This window comes from Magnolia sinica, chromosome 13 (assembly GCF_029962835.1).
Source record: "Magnolia sinica isolate HGM2019 chromosome 13, MsV1, whole genome shotgun sequence".
In the NCBI taxonomy this organism is placed as follows: domain Eukaryota; kingdom Viridiplantae; phylum Streptophyta; class Magnoliopsida; order Magnoliales; family Magnoliaceae; genus Magnolia; species Magnolia sinica.
In genome coordinates this window covers 10,779,071-10,800,261 of record NC_080585.1, presented here as the reverse complement: position 1 = coordinate 10,800,261, position 21,191 = coordinate 10,779,071, and the positions used below count along the sequence as shown (strand labels likewise).

At 36.6% G+C, this 21,191-nt stretch overlaps 1 protein-coding gene across 4 annotated transcripts in view; it reads right to left on the bottom strand.

Moving 5' to 3' along the window:
- Positions 1 to 21,191, bottom strand: part of LOC131222773 (heat shock factor protein HSF30-like) — a 35,525-nt gene that overhangs the window by 10,119 nt on the left and 4,215 nt on the right. For 2 of the 4 annotated variants that reach the window (XM_058217968.1, XM_058217969.1), the window contains exon 2: positions 17,519 to 17,771. The exons of the other annotated variants lie outside the window; for them this stretch is intronic. In XM_058217968.1, the coding sequence (XP_058073951.1) occupies positions 17,697 to 17,771 (75 nt within the window). In that variant the 3' untranslated portion in view covers positions 17,519 to 17,696. Of the gene's footprint in view, positions 1 to 17,518; positions 17,772 to 21,191 lie in introns of those variants that run through there. 4 annotated transcript variants of the gene reach the window in all.

Genomic DNA, 21,191 nt, shown 5'->3' with positions numbered 1-21,191 from the left:
TTAGTACTTAAATATCTGTGAGAATATTACGGTGATCCAGCTGGTCCCACGCCTCTGATTCTTTTGATCACGATGTTTGCTTTTTGATTGCTATTAAGCGAGTTAAATGGATAAATTTTTGGGCCTATCCCACAATGCGATTGAGTGAGAGATGTTGGACATAAGCCAGTGGGGCCCACTGGTGGGCAATCACTAGTGGGTGAGTCTCATATGTTTAGGCCTCTTCCAGCCTCTTCTGTTAACAGATGGATTTCAAATTCAAGTTTGAATTTGGTTTTAAATGGGGAGATAAGGATAAGACCTATTAACTTCTGGTCCAAACTCTCATCATTTTCTATAAATACGAGAAAGCTCCCTCATGAAAATATCTCGAAGAATAACGAGCGTAAAAAGAGGAATAATGATATACATAAAATTTGTCCATTTAGCTTGTCCTTAAGACGATTTAAGCCATAGATCGTAATTCAGGGCCATCTATACCATAGAATTAGAGGGGTGATTAGACTCATTTGCTCTAGTAGTGGTTAGGCGGACTGCTGTATCTGGACTGTTCATCTTCGGCTTCGTGAAGATTCTATTGGAACCTTTTTCTTCATTCGGCTAGTGTATCTATTTTCAACGAAGATTATGTGTTCACTCCCCAAGTATAGGATTGTGATGTAGTAATAAACTCGGTAAAAGCGAGATCGAATCCCAAGGAACTGATACCTGTACGTTATCTGAAACTAACTAGAGCTAGAACTAGAATGAGATGTAATCTAAATCAATTATAATTTGAGTAATAATGATGAAATAATTATCTAAAATTAAAGAATTCAGGGGCAGGAAACTAGGGATTCAGAGGATCCACTTGTAGAGATCAGGGAGATCTTATGCCTGCATTAAAAACTCAAGTAGACTTAGAGTCCATCTTCATCCAGTGGAAGAGTGTAACCATGAAAATCAAACTGAACTTACTTTGATCTAGTTTTCAAGAGATGAAAGGTATATGAATTATAATGGATTCCATCACCAAACCATGCCCAGGAGACAAAGTAAACAACAGAATTAAACTAATTACCAACCAAACAACATGATATGAAGGTTAGGAAGGGTACCATCATCCGACCATGCCCAGGAAAAGATGGTAAACACTAGGGTTTCCTGACGTCATAAACATCAAAAGGAGAAAGAAATACTCAAAGCCATCGCAGATCTATTGTAATTTCAGTCACAACAAACCATTAAAAACTAAAAATATTCCTTATAACTAAACTAAAATCCAAAAGAATTCAATAACCATGAATCAAAGCAAAGCTACCATCCTAATCATGCTACAAGCTTCACCTCTTAGCCCTAGCTAAGGGGTTTAGCCAAACATGATCAAGCTAATCTTGAAGGAAAGCATAAAAAGAGAAGAAAAACTAGAAGAAGGAAGGAAGGGAAGAAGCCGACGTATCCACACGTTGAAGGATGCCTCCACGGCTGCCCACATCCACGTCCAAGCTTGACGGATCCCCCTTCCCCATGCTCCACACTCTCTTTTATAGGCGCTAGAAGTCAGTGGGTGAGCTTTTACGCAGCTATAACGTGCGTAGCGACGAAAAAACGCCAACTAGTTGCATTTGGATGAAAGTTTTGAATGGTACACGGCCAAGAAACCCATTCTGGCTCCATGGTTGGGGTAAAGACCCCCTGATTGATCTTTTTCACGGTTCAGATCATCCAACTGATCATCATATGGGCCATACAGCGCCCCACTGCGGCCGAATTTCAAGGAGGCGGGCTTCCTGCGAATTTTCTTGGGCTGACATGCTGGTGGGCCCCACATTGATGTTTTATTGAAAATTCACTCCGCTCATTGGATTCCTGACGAAATTTTAGTCGAAAATGAGTAGTTTTAGTCAAGTTTTGGTGCTGTCCACTGTATAAAATCAACTCACCGTTTATCCTACGTTTGATTTCGATTTACACATGCGTGCACGCATGGGAACAAAAGGACACCCTAGGTGAGGGTCAAGCCCTCTCCATGGACGTAATGAACGGTCCAGATCTAACAAAGGGGTGATGGGTGGAGCCCACTAGTGAAAAACGGACAGACAGCGTAAAGACGCTGTCCATTCTTGCGCAGAGGAGAGAGAGGATACGGGCCAGCTTGTGTTGACCGGACTCTCTGGTCCGGTGCACTGCAAGTGCACGTGCACTGTTTGCACGCCTAACCCCATGTAGGGTCCACTATGATTCCTGTGAGAAATCCTCTCCGTCCATTTGCTTTGTCATCCCAATTAAGAGGTTGATAACAAAATTGGAGCATATCCAGATGTCAGGTGGGCCCCAAATCAGAGATTCATGGGCTGATCTGTCAGTTGGGCCACTTCCACAGAGATCCAAGAGCTGAAATTCGATGTGTACGGTTCATTTATAGTACTCAGGCCATATATGAAGTTTCAAGCTGAACAGATGGTGGAAACCTTGTGATCTTTGCATTCTGGACCAATTTCGGGCCACTTGAACTTCAGTTTCTTTTTTTTCTCGGATCTCTGGCATGTAAATTCATCGATCTTGGTCCCCTAGAGTCCCTCCCTTGCCTTGGTGATTCTGAAGTGCTAAATCCATTCTTTTAATACCCTTTTCCAGTCCAAGCTCCTAAATACACCTTGCATCAAAAACACGATTAAAGCAGGGCGTTAAACGGTATCATGCTCGTAAATTCAGGCAATAACTGGGGTCTAGTATGCAATATTTGACTCTCAACATCACGTCCCGAGATTCTATTTCAATTCATCGTCCATAGTCCTCATAAACTACAACATATCCTTTTGAATGCATGGGGTACCTTATGAACACGTATTCAATGGTCTTACTATTAAGTTTACCTCTATGCTAAGTAGGCAGCAAAACATATCCCAAAAATCCCCAGGGGTGTAGATTGGCTAGAGAAGGAATCCTCTCAAATCACATCTCATATGGGGTCTTAGGTATGGATTTGGATGTGACTCTATTAAGAACGTAGACGGCTGTTAGAAGTGCGTCTCCACAGAATGTAGTAAAGAGATTGGCTTGTGCTATCATCAATCTAACCATATCCAATAATTTCCTATTCATTCTCTCTATGACACCATTTTATTGTGGAGTGTAAGCCATTGTGTACTGCCGAATAATGCCAATGTTTTTATAATATGATTTGAAAGTTTCAAATGTATACTCACCACCTCTATCAGATCGAAGGATTTTAATCTTTTTCTCAAGCTGATTTTCTACCTCAACTTTATATTTAAGAAAATAATCAAAAGCTTCAGATTTGTGTGAGATGAGATACACATCCATAGTGCGAGTAATCGTCAATGAAAGTGACAAGGTATTGACATTCATTTCTAGTAAGTACATTGAAGGGCTCGTAGATATCTGAATGGATTATCTCTAGTGGGCCCTTGAACCTAGTAGCTTTAGAAAATGGTTTCTTTGAAGTCTTCCCGAACACACAATGTTCACAAAATGACAAATTAACTTTGGATAAGGAATCTAGTAGACCAAAACGTACTAGTCTTGTCATACGATCCTTTCCGATGTGACCTAACCTCGTGTGCTATTTTAGAGATTTAGATACTACAGTTTCATTCGATATAGCAAATAAAGCAAGAGGTGCATTATCATTATCTATGTCCACAATAAATAAATATGAAATTAAATTTTTTCATACAAAAATGAGTTTATCTAGTCTCAAAGAAACTCGTGTCCCGAAAAAACAAATATCAAAACCGTCAAATAATAACCTAGAAACAAGAATTAAATTCTAATACATGCCCGGTACATAGAGTATCATGGAGGATTATTGTTTGCCCTATGTGTGTACGGAGATGGTAAACGTCAATCCCTAGTACATTTTCAACAGCGTTATTTCCCATATACACCTTGTTAAATATAATATCAATGAAAAGAATTTCTGAACAAACGCCTACATATAAAGTATCTAGTGACGAATTATCTTTTTTTTATGGGCACATGGCCGGGCATAATGGCCGAAATTTCCACAAACGAAGCAGATTATGTTAGTCTTTTTCGGTTTCTTTTTTCGATTCCCCTTCTTGAGATTTGGAGAAGGTGTTATGGACTTCTATTCTTGGTCATTCTTTTTCGCCTTCTTGCGAGCTTTGAACCATTTCTTGTTAGCTTTCCGCTTATTAGTCTCTGCTGTAAATGCCTTGGTCGAACCTGACTGAATTGCATTCATTTCAATCTCTTGTTCCAAATAGCCACAAAAGTCTCTGAACATAGTGATAAAATCAGTATGGTTCAGAATTCTTTTGATTGGGGCCCAAGATTCGGATAAGAAACGGAACATTGTTATTATCTTTTAATTTTCAGACAATTTATACCCAACATTCCAAAGGGCACGTATCATCTACTCCATTTTACGGATATAATCTTTAATGGGGTAGGCCGACTGACATAGCACGTATCATTTGCTCCATCTTACGGATATGATCTTTAATGAGGTAGGCCGACTGACATCCTATACTCATGGAATTCTAATTCCATTGCCCGAACTTTTGCATCTGACTTCTGCGCATAAGCATTTGTCAATGCTTCCCAGATTTCTTTAGCGGTGTCATGCACTTCATATATTGGTATGAGTTCTTTGTGCATATTGCTAATTAGGACATTACGAGCAGAACGATTCTATTTACGCCACTTATTGTAGTGGTTCATTGCAGCCTTATGATCTCCTAATTTTTCATTTTCAGCCAATATAGTTTCCTCTTGAACCTCATCGACTGTATACGATATGTCGTCCTCGTCCAGAAGGCTTCGCATCGTGCAGGATCAGTCTTCGTAGTTGTTACCGTTAAATTGTTATCATTTGAGTTGTTCAGTGATTAAAGCCTTAGTGGTCATCTCTATATTACATCAAGTATCACTACTTAGATATGATTTAAGGTATATATTGACACTAATCATCAGCATTTATACGTGTTATTCAAATTTTCAAAATATAAAAGTAGTCATCACATTTTAACAATATCTGAAAGTCCACATACCCGAATGGCCAGTGTAGATCAATCAAGTTCTCTTTTTAAGATGAAATTAATGCTTTTATGAGAATATATTTGTGTAACGTGTACCCTTCCATTACAAGTTGCATATGTCATTTGATAGAGGACAATTAACTCTCACTCAAGTTATGCACAACCTTTATACTCAGAGAGTATTCTAGTATTAAGTTTTCTATTTTTCAATTAAAAATGGGCTTATATCTAATCACATCAAACCTTATTATGTCACACATATAAACATTATCATCAGATTTTTTTAAAAAATAAAAATAAAGTGCTTAGATATAAAGAGAGTTCTATGATCACAAGTGATCATGTTCATTAGCGATGGATCCGATCATTACTGTTAATGATCATTATTGATGATGGATCCTATCATCAACATTGATCATCATGGTTGATGATCATTTCAACCACTAATAATTTCTAGATCATTAATTCTCAAAGCAGATTTTATCTACACCATCCATCCATTTTGTTAGCTCATTATAGGCATGAGCCCAAGATTGAAGCATATAATAAGCTTGAGTGGACCACAGATAAGAAAATAGTGGGAAAATGGCATTCACCGTTAAAATCTACCTGGGACCCACAATGAAATTTATTCATAGTCCAACCAGTTGGATGAAGGGAAAACACAACTAGCATTATCTAAAACTTTTCAATGATAGGCTTTCATCCCCTAAAATGAGCGGGAGAACGGATGGACGGCGTGGATAAAACAAATATATCACGGTAGGCCCCACAAGCATATGTCCAACACGGCATGCCTGATCAGTGGCCCAGCGCGACTTTTAGGTCGGTGCATTAACAGTTAAGTGCCCAGATCAGATCTCGCACAAGTGTGTCATTGGTGCACATCCATTCTTTCCTTGATCTACTATATTTCTTGTGTTCAATCAATGCATCTGGAACGCTCATTTGGTCCAACATATATTTCATTGGTACAAGGAAAAACCCACCAATCAAAATAGAGTATGGCGAGTAACCATCTGTTCACAGGCCAATTCCATTGGGTAGACATTGAGTCGAAAAGGACCATACCTATTATAACATGCAGAAGAAAAAAAATCGTAATAATAATAAAAAGGAATGATGTCACCAAAGACACTTGCAACATGGGATGGACTGTCAGCGCCCTTAACCACCTCCCTTTCAAGGAAACGGATTGGCTACTCCCCCTGCCACCAACCCCGTGGCTGGTGGTTGGTGCTCTGTGAGCCCCACCATGATGTATGTGTTTCATCTATTCCGTTCATTCATTTTTAAATATAATTTTAGGGCTTCAAACCAAAAATGAGAGGGGTATAAATCTCAAGTGGACCACACCACAAGAAAACAATATTGATTGGATATCCACCATTAAAATCCTCCTAATGCACACTGTACTGTTTATTTGACATCTAATCTGTTGATTAGGTCATATAGGCCCAGATGAAGGGAAAAAACAAATATCAGCTTGATCCAAAACTTTTATGGCCCCCCAAAAGGTTTTTAATGGTCTACGCTTATTCAACACTGTTTCCTGTAATGTGATCCAGTTGAGATTGGGATGTAGCTCATTTTTGGTCTCACACCATAAAATGATCTAGAAAACTAGATGGACGACATGGATGAAACACGTATGGGGTCCATATAGCACTGACCACCAGCCATTGGCTGGTGGCAGGGGGAGTAGCCAATTTGTTTCCCCCTTTCAAGGACTGTGGGGCCAACCACGTTGAATATGTAAATCCACACAGTCCATCTAGTGATTACCTTTATTTAAACTGTACATATAAAATATCAACCCTTGTATAACTAAGGTGGGCTACACCAATGGTACGGTGTGTCTCACCTGAGTTTTAGATCAGGCTGATTTTTTTAATCTTCACTTCATCCTTATTAGATATAATTGATTAACGGGTTTGATGAAAGATACACACCACGCATGATGACCTCACACACAAACAACAGTTGGCATCCCATCCTTATTGTTCCTCGTGTTATGGCCCACCTGAGCGTTTGGATTGCGCTGGATTTTTGTTTTAGGATTTAGATCGAGGAGAGAAACTGTTGGAAGGACAGATTAGATTTCACATATACAACATGGTCACACATGTGTTGTGTAAGACAAGTGTTGGAGAGGATTCCGGTCCATTTTCACGGGCTCACCAAACCCCGTAACAAGATCCCATGATAGTTGTCTTCAAACGGGTCAAAAAACAGTAACATTTTCTACGTAACAAGATCACACAATAGTTGTCATCAAAATGATGATGCTTATCCACTGTACACATGGTCTACGTGTATGAAATCTAGATCATCCAAATTTTACATGTGCATATGCATCCACGTGGACACAAATTCAGTGCACATGTGCACATCGAGAGTCACAATGCGCACATTGATATGATACCATACAAAAGCCATAAGCAGGAATCCAATCCAAAGCAGATTATCTGAAAGGAATTCTTAGCTTAAAGGGGCCACTTACCTTTTGTGATGAAAATAATAAATGGAAGATCCGCCGTTAAGATGCTCTTATATCATTGTTAGTATGTGCAGAAGTGTGAGCCCTCAAGATTTGACGATCTACACAGTATGGAACCTTCACAAAGCTGAAGATGAACGGTCCAAATCTAGCGGTCTGCTTAACCACTACTGGAGCAGATGGGTCTAATCACTCGTTTGGTTATACAGTATAGATGGCCCCGGATTACGACCTATTGCTTAGATCATCTCAAGGACAAGCTAAATGGACAAATTTTATGCATATCATTATTCATCTTTTTACTCTTGTTATTCCTCCAGTTATTTTCATGAGAGAGCTTCTCATATTTATAGGAAATGATTGGAGTTTGGTCTTAACCCTATCTCCTTATCTAAAACCAAATTCAAACTTGAGTTTGAAATCAATTTATTAACGGAAGAGGCCGGAAGAGGCATAAACATATGTGACCCACCCACTAGTGATTGCTCACCAGTGGACCCCACTAGCCTATGTCCAATACTCTTATTCATGTGATGGGATTCGTGTACACAGAATATTTGGCTTTCAATTGCTTGAATGGTAATGGTTGATTAATTTTCTTATTTTAGTTGGCCATGAATTGGAAGGCTTGGATTTTTTTAATTCAGGTCTATGCCAGACAAGCATCCACAATACTAACAGGTTAGATCAAAAGGGCAAATGATTTATATGCTATAGTACATACGAAACTCTCCACCTGTGTTATGGTCTTTTCTTTTATTTCTTGTTTAATGAGCACTCAAACCTATGACCTCATTGTTGAAATTACTCGTTCTATAATTTACCACTGGACCATGGTTTGAAACCCACATGACTTAAAAGAGCCTAAGCTGAGGCAACTTTACTTGTATCCAAGCATTCAAGTAAAACCCTCAAAATTCATATATATATATATGGGAAATGGTACTATGCGCTCGACCTCACGAGTCTGTCCCATGAGGTCGAGCTGTGTGGGCCCCATCGTGATGCGTTTCAAACATCTACCCCATCAGTCAAATGCATCATTCCATCGTGGGCCTAGGTCTCAAAAATCAAGTCAATCCATGACTTGTGTGGGCCACACCACATACAGAAGTGGGGAGGGGCCGTGCACCATTAAAACATTCATAATCATTTTTTGGGCCAATCGAGATGTGGTTTACAAATCCAGCCCATCCATTATGTGTGTCCCACTTAGATGAGGGTTCGGACCAAGTTTCAACAGCATTCAAAACTCAAGTGGCCCCCACCAAGTGCTTTTATATGTTTTAACGGTGTCTTCACATGATTTTAGATGGTATGGCCCACCTGAGTTCCGTATACAGCTGATTTTTGGGATATCCCATAATTTAGAGGGGACCCATCAAATGCACGGTGTTGATGGTCGACACGCATCACGGTGGGGCCCACACAGCTCGACCTCACGGGAGCTTAACGTGAGGTCGAGCGCATAGTACCTTTTCCATATATATATATATATATATATATATATATATATATATATATATATATATATATATATATATATATATATATATACTGTTTATCTATTTTTATTTTCTTAGAAAGTAGAGTGGAGTATTATTGAGTGGTAGTGGCATGTGAATGACATCCAACCCATGTAAAAGATGCATCCTACCATGATAATAGATGTCACAAAGATGGAGGATCCAATCATCTTCTAGGCCAAGTGTGAATTTAGAGGTTTTTGGATAGAATATATTGTTTTCTATGGTATGGTCACCCAAAGATCGGATTTACCTAATTTTTGGGATTTCTAATCATAATAGAGTTGAACGGTGCACTTATTGGACAGTTTGGATGTCCTATATGCATTTCATAGGCCCTGTGATGATACTCAATTCCAGTTTTGGACGATGAAGGACATCTTGATTATTTCATCAATTTTTTTTAAAAAAAATTAAAAATTAAAAATATCAGATTTCTTGAGGATTTTTACAGGAGAAGTCCTTTTCCCCCCTCTTGGAGAGTAGAGGTCAAAAACAAAGATGTGGACAATGCCCCACTACTTGCCACCAAACGAGGGAACTGTCAATGTAGAGCTGTTTGAATCCTTCTTCTTCCCTTTGGATGCCACATGATCCCACCTAAGGGATGCTTCATGGGCCCATGGCTATGTACACGTACATTTATGCATGCATTAATTTATAATACCTAACACACATTCACAGGCTTCCATATAAACATAATAACATATATTTTAATGCAGTTGGCCCCTAGTAGTTGGGAAAAGGCTTAGACGATTATGATATTTTAATGCCAGGAAAATGAATAATGACATGGTCTACAAAATGTAAATACCTCAATTTGACATTGAGTACAATACACTATAATTTTCTGTATGAAAAGATGGGCAATTATTTAATAACCTAGAGCAGATGGTCTATTGTGTATCAAGGTAGATAAACCATGTGTATGTTCAACACCCTTTAGATGCTATGGATGGCCAAATGTGTTAAAGTTTTTCTATAAATGATAATTGATTTTTATTATTTATTATTTATTATTTATTTATTTATTTATTTTATAATGTGAGTAATCTGAATATTGGAATGAATGGATTGTTTATGCACCAATAATAGAAATTTCAAATTGTAATATTTAACGCATACTTGTGTAGGAAGATACCTGATGCTACAAAGTCATTGAAAGTATGTTTGATCTTCTATACCCCATGCCTTTATAAAAACCTACAATAGGATTAGGATTTTCTATCTATGCTGGTGAGGGCACTAAGACATTATTTACTTTTTAATTAAAACAAAACAAAAAAAAAAAAAAAAAACAACAGAGCAAAAGAAGATTACTTATTACACTTTTCCTTCTTCGAGTCTCCATATGTTCATCTTAATAGCTGTATATAAGAACCATGGTTCAAGCGTCTTTCTCATAACTTACCTATATCGATCACAATTGTATTAGGGTCTACTTGATCACTCATTCTAAATAATCTAATGATTAGATCAAAATCGATGATCACATGTGACCCACCTAACAGGAGTTATATTTTGCACTCATCATGACCTCCTTATATCATCTCTCCTTTCCTGACCGTTTAGATATCTGTTACACACCCGGAAAAAAAAAACACATTGTTCAACCACAACATCGATTCTCATGCCTCTTTGTTGTGAGAACATAATGATGGTTTCAATAAGGTGAGATGCCACATGGCCACTTGGATAAAATCTGCTAAAGTGGAAGACACTAGCTCCCAAGATTTTTGTTTTTTTTTTTATTCTTCTTTGTTTTTATTTTATTTTATTTTTTATTTTTATTTTTAATAGCTTGGTAGTACACCCCACTTTCAGTTGACACTTCACTGTTAGCCACCCCCACTTGGGATCGATACAAAGACCTCGAGTGTTGAAACGAGGTATCTCCACTCTTCTGCCAGTTGAGCTATGGATCTGGGTGTCCCCCCCTCTTTTCAATGGAATATAGACTATTGTTGTATTTTTCTGACCATTCACTTATAAGTTACAAATTAAAAGATTATGATTGTCCCATCAAGAAGATTTTGGGTCATTGACCATCCGCATCACTTAATAGAAGATGAACCCCACTTGTGAAACAAATCTAATGTACAAAGTGTTGGATTGAGAATCTTATAATTCCTGGGGAACACATTCATGTCCCATGGTTGATATGATGATTGGAGAGACATGGCAGCTCCCTGGGAAGTACCCTTTATTACCATATATGCATTTGAATTTTATTTAAAAAAAAAAAAAAAACACATTCCTCGATCCCCAAATAATTTTAGTGAAAGTCCGTACTATTCTAAGGTTAGATTATATCAGAATGCATTGTGATAAATTTACATGGCTATGTAACACTTCCAAACAATATTTTGAATATTGAATACAAGTGATTGTAGAGTAACACGTAAATTAAAACCATACTAATTGGCATGGCGCATCTAATTACCATTCTTGCTGGTATGTGACTTACTATGGTCATGTGGAAATATTTTTCTAGGTCGTGCCAATCGAACTGTTGGATGGATTTTAAATTGACATAGAGTCAAGGGTCGTTGATAATGAAGTTTGAAAATATTGACCCTAGTTTCTTATTGTTATCTTTGAAGAATAAATAGAAGGAAGGGAAAGATAAAAATAAGCGTAACTGTTACAAGAACTTTGATTCGTGATTTGCCATGTTCAGCCTAATAATCGGGTAGCTGTTACAAACAAATGTTCAGCCTAATAATCAGCTAAGAGTGATCTTTTTCTTGATTTGAGGAGTCCTTTATAATTGATACCTTTATTGTCTATGATTTGGTTCTTCTGCATGTAATGACATTCAACCTTCCATCCAAGATCACAATGTGCCAGCCCACTCTGCCCATCCTATGTGGGAAATGATCTCAGCCACAGGAATTTTTAGCTATGGATACAAGCAACACATGTAGAGAAATGTTCATGTAATGTCCGCGTCACTGTAGCTTACAGTAAGGTCAAGCTCTGTAGACCCACTCTAATTTGTGTCAGACATCTTTTTCAGCCCCCTAAGTTTTGGGATTGCATGAAATTTGGTGTGACCTCTCATCTATGTGCAACACACACAATGAATGGTTGGGATTAACCGAAGTTCAGCAAGTCCACAAAAAGGTTTTAATGGGTGCGTGTGGCCCGCCTAAGTAATAGATTTGGTTAGATTTTGGGCTATGGGTCTAATAGGGAGGGTCACATTTGATGGAAAGAGTGGATATCTGATACACATCCTGGTGATGCCCATAGAGCTTAACTTGTGTTACAGTCAACCTTAGAGAAACATTCCTATGCAAGTGCACCCTACGATTGCTATAACGTTTTTAACTTAGCCTGTTTCCTTGTAATAGCTTATCTTAATTTCGCTTATTCAAGAGATTAGTAAGTATGATTGGTAAATAATATTCTTGTCAATCAAAAAATAGAAAAGCATGTTTTGTTTCAACATCAAATAAGTAATTTTTAAATCTCTTATATTATTATTTTTTTTCTCATTTTCTCTTCAATTTTCTTTTTAAAATCTCTTTTAATTTGAACTTATTTATGTAGGGACTGTCTTTAATATCAATTGTTCATTATAAGAAATTCTGTAAAGTAATCCTTAACTTTATTCACAATTATAATTTTCTAATGCAAAATATAAAACTATAGTAATTTAAAATTTGAACGGCTCTACTCAAGAGAAGGGCTACCAGGAAGTAGTCAAGCATGGACTCCTCTGATGGGGAAGGTCAGTCAAGACTGTATGGAGGAACTAGCCTTTGGTTGGTACGGTGATTTAAAATTTTAAGAAATTAGCTTGTGAAACCAACATAACCTTAACATTTAGAATCCAAAAGATTCCATTAAGCCCACCAAAATAAAATATAATCACTGTGCATAATCAATTCTTTCATCCAAGTCTTGCATCCAGTGCATAAATTGACATTTTTGCTAAGCATACATGAGATCTGATCAATTCAAAAGGTTGGCGTCACCATAAAAGGCAGCACTTAGTGAAAGAATCAAGCCTCTCCACTCATCACGTGAGTCGAACATTACAAAACAACAGACAACCACCCATCTAATCCAAAATACATTGGATTAACCTGAAATCAGTGGACAACAAAGAGTCTGAAATAGGGCTATCAAATGCCACACCCTATGGTCGTCTTGAGCCTGGACATTGAACTGATTGGGCCGGGCCTATGCGTAGGTTGTATTCAAGATTCTGAGTTTGCTTGGACAAGACCTGGGCCCGTTAACAAGCCTTGTTTGAACCAATGCATATGTGTGATCCACATGATAAGTGAATTGTTCGAATTCTAGCTCTCACAGCTTGGTGGGTTCATGGAAAGTAAAATTCGTTGTATGTTGAGACTAGGACTGTTAACCGTCCAGGCTCATGTCGGGCCCACCGGCTCCAAGATAAGATTGTGCTTGGCCCAATAAATAAAACCTGCACGCCCACAGGCCACCCCTGCCGTAGACTGCACTAGTTTTTAAAAGGCCTGGAAGATTTGCAGAGTTTTCTGATCTGGTTTGTTATGATCACTTCACCACCATTACTACGCTGCATGATCAGTATATCGAGACCACTCAGCTGATGGGTCGCAATGGCCTGCATCAGAATCAGGCCCAGCCTCCAAAATCGAGCCCGTTTGATAAGTGGATTGGGACAATCAAATTAAAATTATAAACAGGGTTTTCTCAGTCTCAAGAGGTCTCAAGAGAAGATTCTTCAAGATGAAGGCCCAGACCTTGCCCATTTATCCATTGTGTTTCATTTAGGCCCAACCCTACAACAAGCCCAAATTCCAACATTAGGGGGGACCTGAAATTGGAGTAGCCAGCCCATTCCAGCCTGTCCATATCCCTGGTCTGTGTTGAGGCATTACCCATAAGAAATGCATACGGTAGTAGTGAGAAAGTTCATGAATAGTAAGAGTGGGAAAAAAAAATAAAATTAAGCATTATATTTTTTATTTCCCTTATTTTAATGAAGAAGAAAATTCGCTTTATATTATGGAACCACATAAGTCTATACATCTCGTCTTTTGTTTTTACTTTGACTCTTGAATTTTTTATTTCGCCCTCTTTTTTTTTCTTTTTTTTCTTTCTTTTTGCATCAATTAAGTGCGGGTATTTTTCCACATAAATTGGCATTAGAGTTGAAGGTTGAGAAACCTTTTAGCACATAATCAATGTTAGCACTTGTGTTCTAATTGTGTTTCATGTTGCTAAATCAAGTTGTTTCAAATTGGAGGTGCCAAAGTTTGATGAATCCAATTGCTCACCGTAGAAATTAAAGCTAAATACGGTATTGGTAAAATAAAGTTGTGTAATTGTGATAGAAGGAAAAGAAAAGAAGGCAGTAGAAATGAAAGAAAGGATATTTGAGGAGGAAAATCTATTAGTTATGATAAAACTTTTTCTTGCTCTTAAATCATTTTTATTTTGTTCAATTTGTCCGATGAAACCATTACTAAAGGATTGTTTAACAAATTGTAAAACCTATATCAAGAGAAATCGACATGAAACAAAAATTTACTTCGTCTATAGGACAACTTAAATATAAAGAATGGTCTTCCTTCCAAGAACACTTGAATGCCTTTAAAACCCTCATTAGTATATTGGTGGCAGTGAATGCAATGATTAACAATAGAGAAAATATTGCATTTCTACTTTGTTCGATGTCAGATGTGTTGGGTAAATTGTTCATGAATGTCAACAATGATCTAAATATCAATTTGGAGTTGGCCATGTCTATGTTGCCCATCGAAGAGTTCTATAGAAAATTACATAAGAGGTCTTCTGGTGATTCTACGCAGGTTAAAGGAATATCTATTAGGAAAGGTACCGGTAGAAAAGATCTTATGACATCTAAGTAAAAAAGATACAAAGCTGGGAAGTGTTGGAATTATGAAAAATATATACTTGTGTAAGTTTGTAAACTTAAAAAGGCAATGCAAAAAAAAATTCAAACTTAATTTGCATAATCAAGTATTGAAGTCAAAGGACTTTTAAGGAAATCTAATTGAGAGGGGTGATTTGTCCAAAATTGGGAAAATGTCGCCAATAATGATTCCATAAAAAAAAATCTGGACCATCCATGAATTTTGAATTTAGTTGCTTTGTTTCATATGAGACCACATTAAGATTATTTTTACACATTGGTTATGCGATGGCAGCACAATCTACTTGTGAGATGATAACACATGTAAAATTGTAAAGATTAGAAATGTCAGAATTATTGTATTCAATTATATCACTAGTACAATGTCGGGTGTGCATCAAGTATCACATATGTGAAAGAATCTTCTATCATTGATTTTATTTTTATTTTCCTTATAAAAATGGTCAACTAAAGGTTATAAAAAGAGCATGGTAGTTGTAAAGGGAGGATGGATGGGTGGCTTGTATAGGTTGATGAAATGTAGTGGTTGGTGATGTTATTATTGTTAATTCTATGAAAAACTCTACTACAATCTGGCATAATTGATTGGGCTACTCAAGATTAAATGTACTTCTTTATTAAAAATTACTTCCTAATTAAAAATCTTTTAATTTAAAATTTTATGAAGTATGTTTATATTAAAAAAGTTTCATATAACTTGTTTTTTTTTTTCACTTTTCACTCTTAAAAGTAAGAATATCTCAGATCTAATTCATTCTTACGCATGTGAGTTTCCTATTAAATTCTTGAGAGGTTTAAAGTTTTTTTTTTTTTTTTTTTTATATTAATGTTTTCTCAAAGAATATTTAGATTGTTGAAAAAGAAGAGTAATGCTTTTCTTGTTTCACCAAAATTAAAACATTAGCTGAAAATTAAAAGAGAGAGAACACTTAATGTCTAAAAACAAACAATGAAAAAAGATACACCCTGACAAAATTCAAAAAAAAAATTGGAGTGTGGCATTGAGAGGTACTGCATGGTCCCAGTACTCTACAACATAGTAGAGTCGTTGAATGTATGAAAGATACATTTATTGAGCATGTTGGAGCTCAACTAGGCTCAAGTAATGTTTTTGAGTAAAAGCTATTAATAAAGCTTATTACTTAATAAATAATTTTCGTACTATTTGTGGATAGTCATTTTCTAATAAAAACTCTTATATTGAATTAGTTATTCATTCAATCATTTGACTCTTGCACTCAATAAGAAACAAATCTAAAATATTTCCATTTAAGATTTGTGAGGAAACCGCTATATACCGTATCTATCCTATCATCCATCCAATCAATGGTTCAATCATCAAATACAACCGTCCCCACTTATTCTTTCACAATATGGATGCACGAATTCGAGCAGATATGTTCTTTTGATGTTAATGGAACCTTTAATCTAATTACCTAAATGCCCTTAACTCCTACTTAAAGCCCTTTTGTGTATCCTTACAAGTAGTTTTAGCCGCTCAAAGAGAAGCATATGGCAATTTTTGCTCCAGTAAACCTATCTTCTCCTCAAAAAATAATAAAATAACTTTTTATTAGTTGGTCGCTGCTAGGCATTGAATAGGCCAAACCCAACCACTCCTAAGCGCAGCCCAATTTTTGAAATGGCCCGCATAAGAGAACCCAAGCCAGACCCACAACACCCCAAAGGAAGCCCAAAACAAACACACATAGAGAGGTGGACAAATTAAGGTTGAGAACATGATTTTATTTTATTTTTAAAAAAAAAACCATCTTTGCACACTGCCCATAAAGGTTTGTGGTGCCCTTTATCAGGGTAGGAGCAAATACAATTGTAAGGAAATGAATATAAGCAAGCAATTCATGAAAATGCCCCTCTAGAAAAATAAAGCCATTTATATTAATGGAGATTGGCCTGACCGGGCCAAATTTTCACCAGGATTGCAGGTACCATCTTGGACATGGTAAGGGGACTGCCCGACTGATAATTCATCATCATATAAACAGATGATAGACCAACATCCAATCCTTGGCTAAGTCACTAAGCTCAACTTACCACTTCCAAGACCATACATCCAGTGTGGCCCACCATGGATGAGCAACACAACACTCTCCCATCAAGTAATCATAGCCTCCTACTCACTGGCCAAGAAATGGATGATTAAAACATGTATGGTTAGTGTAAAATAAGATAAAACAAAATAATTGCTTATGCCTGATTGGTGATTGTAAGCAGAGATAACAATTAGATTGCGTTGTTCATAAATGTCGTTATTTAATTTTTCATTAGTCAATCTCTATTTTTCCTCTTTGACACTTGATTCATTCTGATTTATGGGGACCCACTGTATAGTGTGTTGGGTTTGTTGTCGCCAACCTGAATAATGATCTAACAAACACAAGATAAGGTTTATCTTACTTTACAGCTAGGACTAATCAGTGGAGGATTGACCTAAACACCACTTATGGTGTGGCCCACCAGCTGAGCTACATGAGACACTGCATGATGGGGCCCCCCATGGAAAATGCAATCCTAAATGGAAACACCATTTTAAATGATACCATGGATTTGAAACACAACAAAATCATCAACAACTGCACAAATTGAATAGAAGAATAAGAGATTAGTACTCTTTTGAACGCTCTATAAATCCAAGAACATCAGAAGATGCTACTAAAAAACAGCTACCAATTCAATAGTGGAGAGTTCCTCCAAAAACCCATTCCAACAATGAATGAAAGAAATGGAAGAAAGAACAGCCATTACAGAAAGATTACAACTACTGCTTCCTCCCCCAAGCCTCCAGCCATCTCTCCTTGACTTGAACCATACTTAACCTACAAAACACATAACAGAACCAAAATCATCATCAGCTAAATCAATATTAATATCTAAGAAGCCCTATCAAAGAACAAAGAATAGGAACGAGAAACAAAAACAGAAATAGTTCAAAAATATGACATCAATACAAAGGATAGAGAAACTGAATTATCGTTGTCCTCTGCATCTTTGGTCCGCCCTGCAGACCCCCCATGACAAGTACATTGCAAACATACTACAACAAACAATAGGTACCACCACAACAGTACCAATAGGGCAAAACACACATACGAAGATATAGAGGTCGACAGCACCAATACTGGAAAGACAGACAGAAGACAGTGGTGGGCATTGGGTTTTCTTCTAATTAGATTTGGATTTACGGACTCGACCCCAGAAAACCCACTTGCCAAACAATGGATACAGCCATAATGGTGCATATATGGCGAAACCTGTTGTATTTTGTTTCAAAATAAACATTAAAATTTTATTTTCAAATTTTTCAGTTTCCCTCCACATTTAAAGTTTTGGTGCTTTTGGGTTCCGAGTTTTGTCCCACATCGGATTTACCAAAGGAAAACATCTTATATATGAGATAAACTTTTTTCCTTGGGGCTTGTGCCCCATTTAGGGAGCATATGAATTTGGTCCTATGAGGGGCTATGCCAATAGTTCTAATTTATGTCATTGACCCACACGCGCGCGCACCAAGCTGAGCTGAGTCTGTGTGCGGGTACGCGACGAGACGTGACGGGCTAGGCGTGGGTGCAGGTGCAGGTGCGAGTGCGAGTGTACTCACGTGGGTTGTGTGTATGTATGGGTACTCGCAGGATTTTATTTGCGAGAGTGTACTCACATTTCCGCCCTTTTGTTTTATACCAAAGAGATGTGTCCGTTCTGATTAGTCGCACATGTTGGGTTTAAACCCAATGGACCTAACTCTTTCTAAAGGGTGTTTAATGCACCACTTCAGAGTCTATATAAAGACTTCCGATTCATATTTGAACATACGAAAAATCATTTCTCCTCTCCTCTAATAAAATTCTCTTTGTATTTTGGTTTAAGAATTTTGCTAAGTTTGTTATTGAGTCAACTCAACACTTTCGAGTAAAACTGCAAGTGGTTCGAGCCCGCATACAGTGAGTGCACCGCTGGGACCGAGTCATAATTGTTGTATCCTGGAGGTCAATTACTCTGGAAACCTGTTACACTTGGGACGGTGTCCAAGGGGAACAAATTCGATTTCAAGCCGAGTGACTCACATCACGCCTCGACTCAAATATATAAGTTTTCGATCTCTAATTTTCTTTTTCTTTTGGTTTTCGATTTTTAATAGTTTATTTAATTCAACAAAATATTCCAACAATCTTGAAATGAAATTGTTGAATTGCATAGACTATAGCTATCGTAATAGTAAATGTTTCTGCCGAGTTAGCCAAAATCGAACCATTCGCTGGACAATGCTTTAAACGGTGGAAATAAAAACTGATGTTCGCACTGACCATTCTTAAAGTTTCATACATACTATTTGAATAATTTACTATAGATCCAACAAATCAAACTGAAGTAACGGATAAAAATAATTGTAAAAATTATATTCTAAACTCTTTGTCCAATGAATTATATGACGTGTATGTTTCTTACGAGTTTGTTAAAGACATATGAACTGCTTTAGAAAAGAAGTATGTTCTGGAAGATACTGGTACTAAGAAACATGCAATCGCTAATTTCCTTCATTATAAAATGACAGACAATAAACTCGTCACAAATCAGATTCATGATTTTCAAAATCTAGTTCATGAACTATCGAAAGAAGGAATTAAGTTGGATAAAACGTTTCTATCAGGAGCACTGATAGAAAAGCTACTATCCTCCTAGAAAGAATATAAGAATAGAATGAAATATAAAAAGAACGATGTTTCTTTAGAAACAACTATCGTACACATACGAATAGAGGAGACCAATAAAATCAGAGACCACAAAAGAAATGGAAATGAAATAGATTCAAAGGCAAATCTTGTGAAATCAAGTTGGGAAAATAATAATAAGAAAAATGGTAAATGTCATAACTGTAGTAAACCTGGATATTATGCAAACGAATGTAGGCTTAAAAAGAAGAATGCAAACAATCACTTCAAGAAAAAAGAAAATTGCTATAACTGTGGAAAGTCTGAGCAACATATTAAAACCTATAAGCTTAAGAAAAACAAAAATAAGCGGCAGGCTAATTTTACTGAAATATGTAATGAATCTAAGATGGTAGTAGTTGTAGTGTCAAAAGTCCTCCTTATAAACAACTTGAAGTGGGTACTAGACACTGGTGCAAGTAGGCATGTGTAAGGATCATAGCATGTTTACCTCCTACCAAGTATCAAGAGATGATGAACGGGTGTTCATGAGCAATGCTAGAACATCTCCAGTTGTAAGGAAATGGAAAGTACTTCTGAAACTCACATCTGAAAAGACTCTGCTGTTGAACGATGTCCTACATATGCCTAACATTAGAAGAAACTTGGTCTCTGGTTCGCTTATCAATAAGGCTGGTGTCAAGTTAGTATTGGATTCAGATAAGCTTGTAATGACTAAAAATAAAACTTTTATTAGTAAGGGAGATTGTAGTGATGGTTTATTCATTGTAAATGTATCCAATTGTAATAATAAGAAGACATTCATTTCTGTTTATATCGCTGAACCCTTTTATTTATAGCATAGTAGACTAAGTCATGTAAATGTAGTATTTTTGAAGAAAATGAAAAGATTAGGTTTATTACCTAATATATTTAATGAAAATTCAAAAAATATGAAACATATGTAGAATCAAAATTCATTAGAAAACCCTTTAAAAGAATAGAACGATCATTTATTCTATTAAAGTTGATATACAGTGACTTAGGTGATTTTAGAAATCACATGTCTATAGATGGAAAAAGATATTACATAACTTTTGTAGATGACTACTGTAGGTTCACTAGAGCCTATCTGTTAAAAAACAAAGATAAAGCTTTAGATGTTTTTTCTAAATATAAAATTGAAGTTGAAAATCAATTAAATATAAAAACTAAAAGCTTAGAACAGATAGAGGAGGTGAATATGAATCTTCTCAATTTAAAGAATTGTGTAAAAAGAGTGGAATAGTTCACGAAACTACAGCTCCTTATACACCAAAACAGAATGGAATAGCAGAACGTAAGCATATAACTCTAAAGAAGATGATGAATGATATGTTAAATAGTTCAGGCTTACCCTCAAATATGTGGAGAAAAACAATTTTATCTGTTTGTTATGGCCTAAATAGAATTCATTCGAAATCTTCTAAACAAACCCCTTACGAACTTTGGAAGAACCATGTTCCTAGTTATAAATATATTAAGGTATGGAGGTGTCTTACTAAAATACGATTATCTGAAACTAAGAAAAGAAAATTAGGACAAAAAACG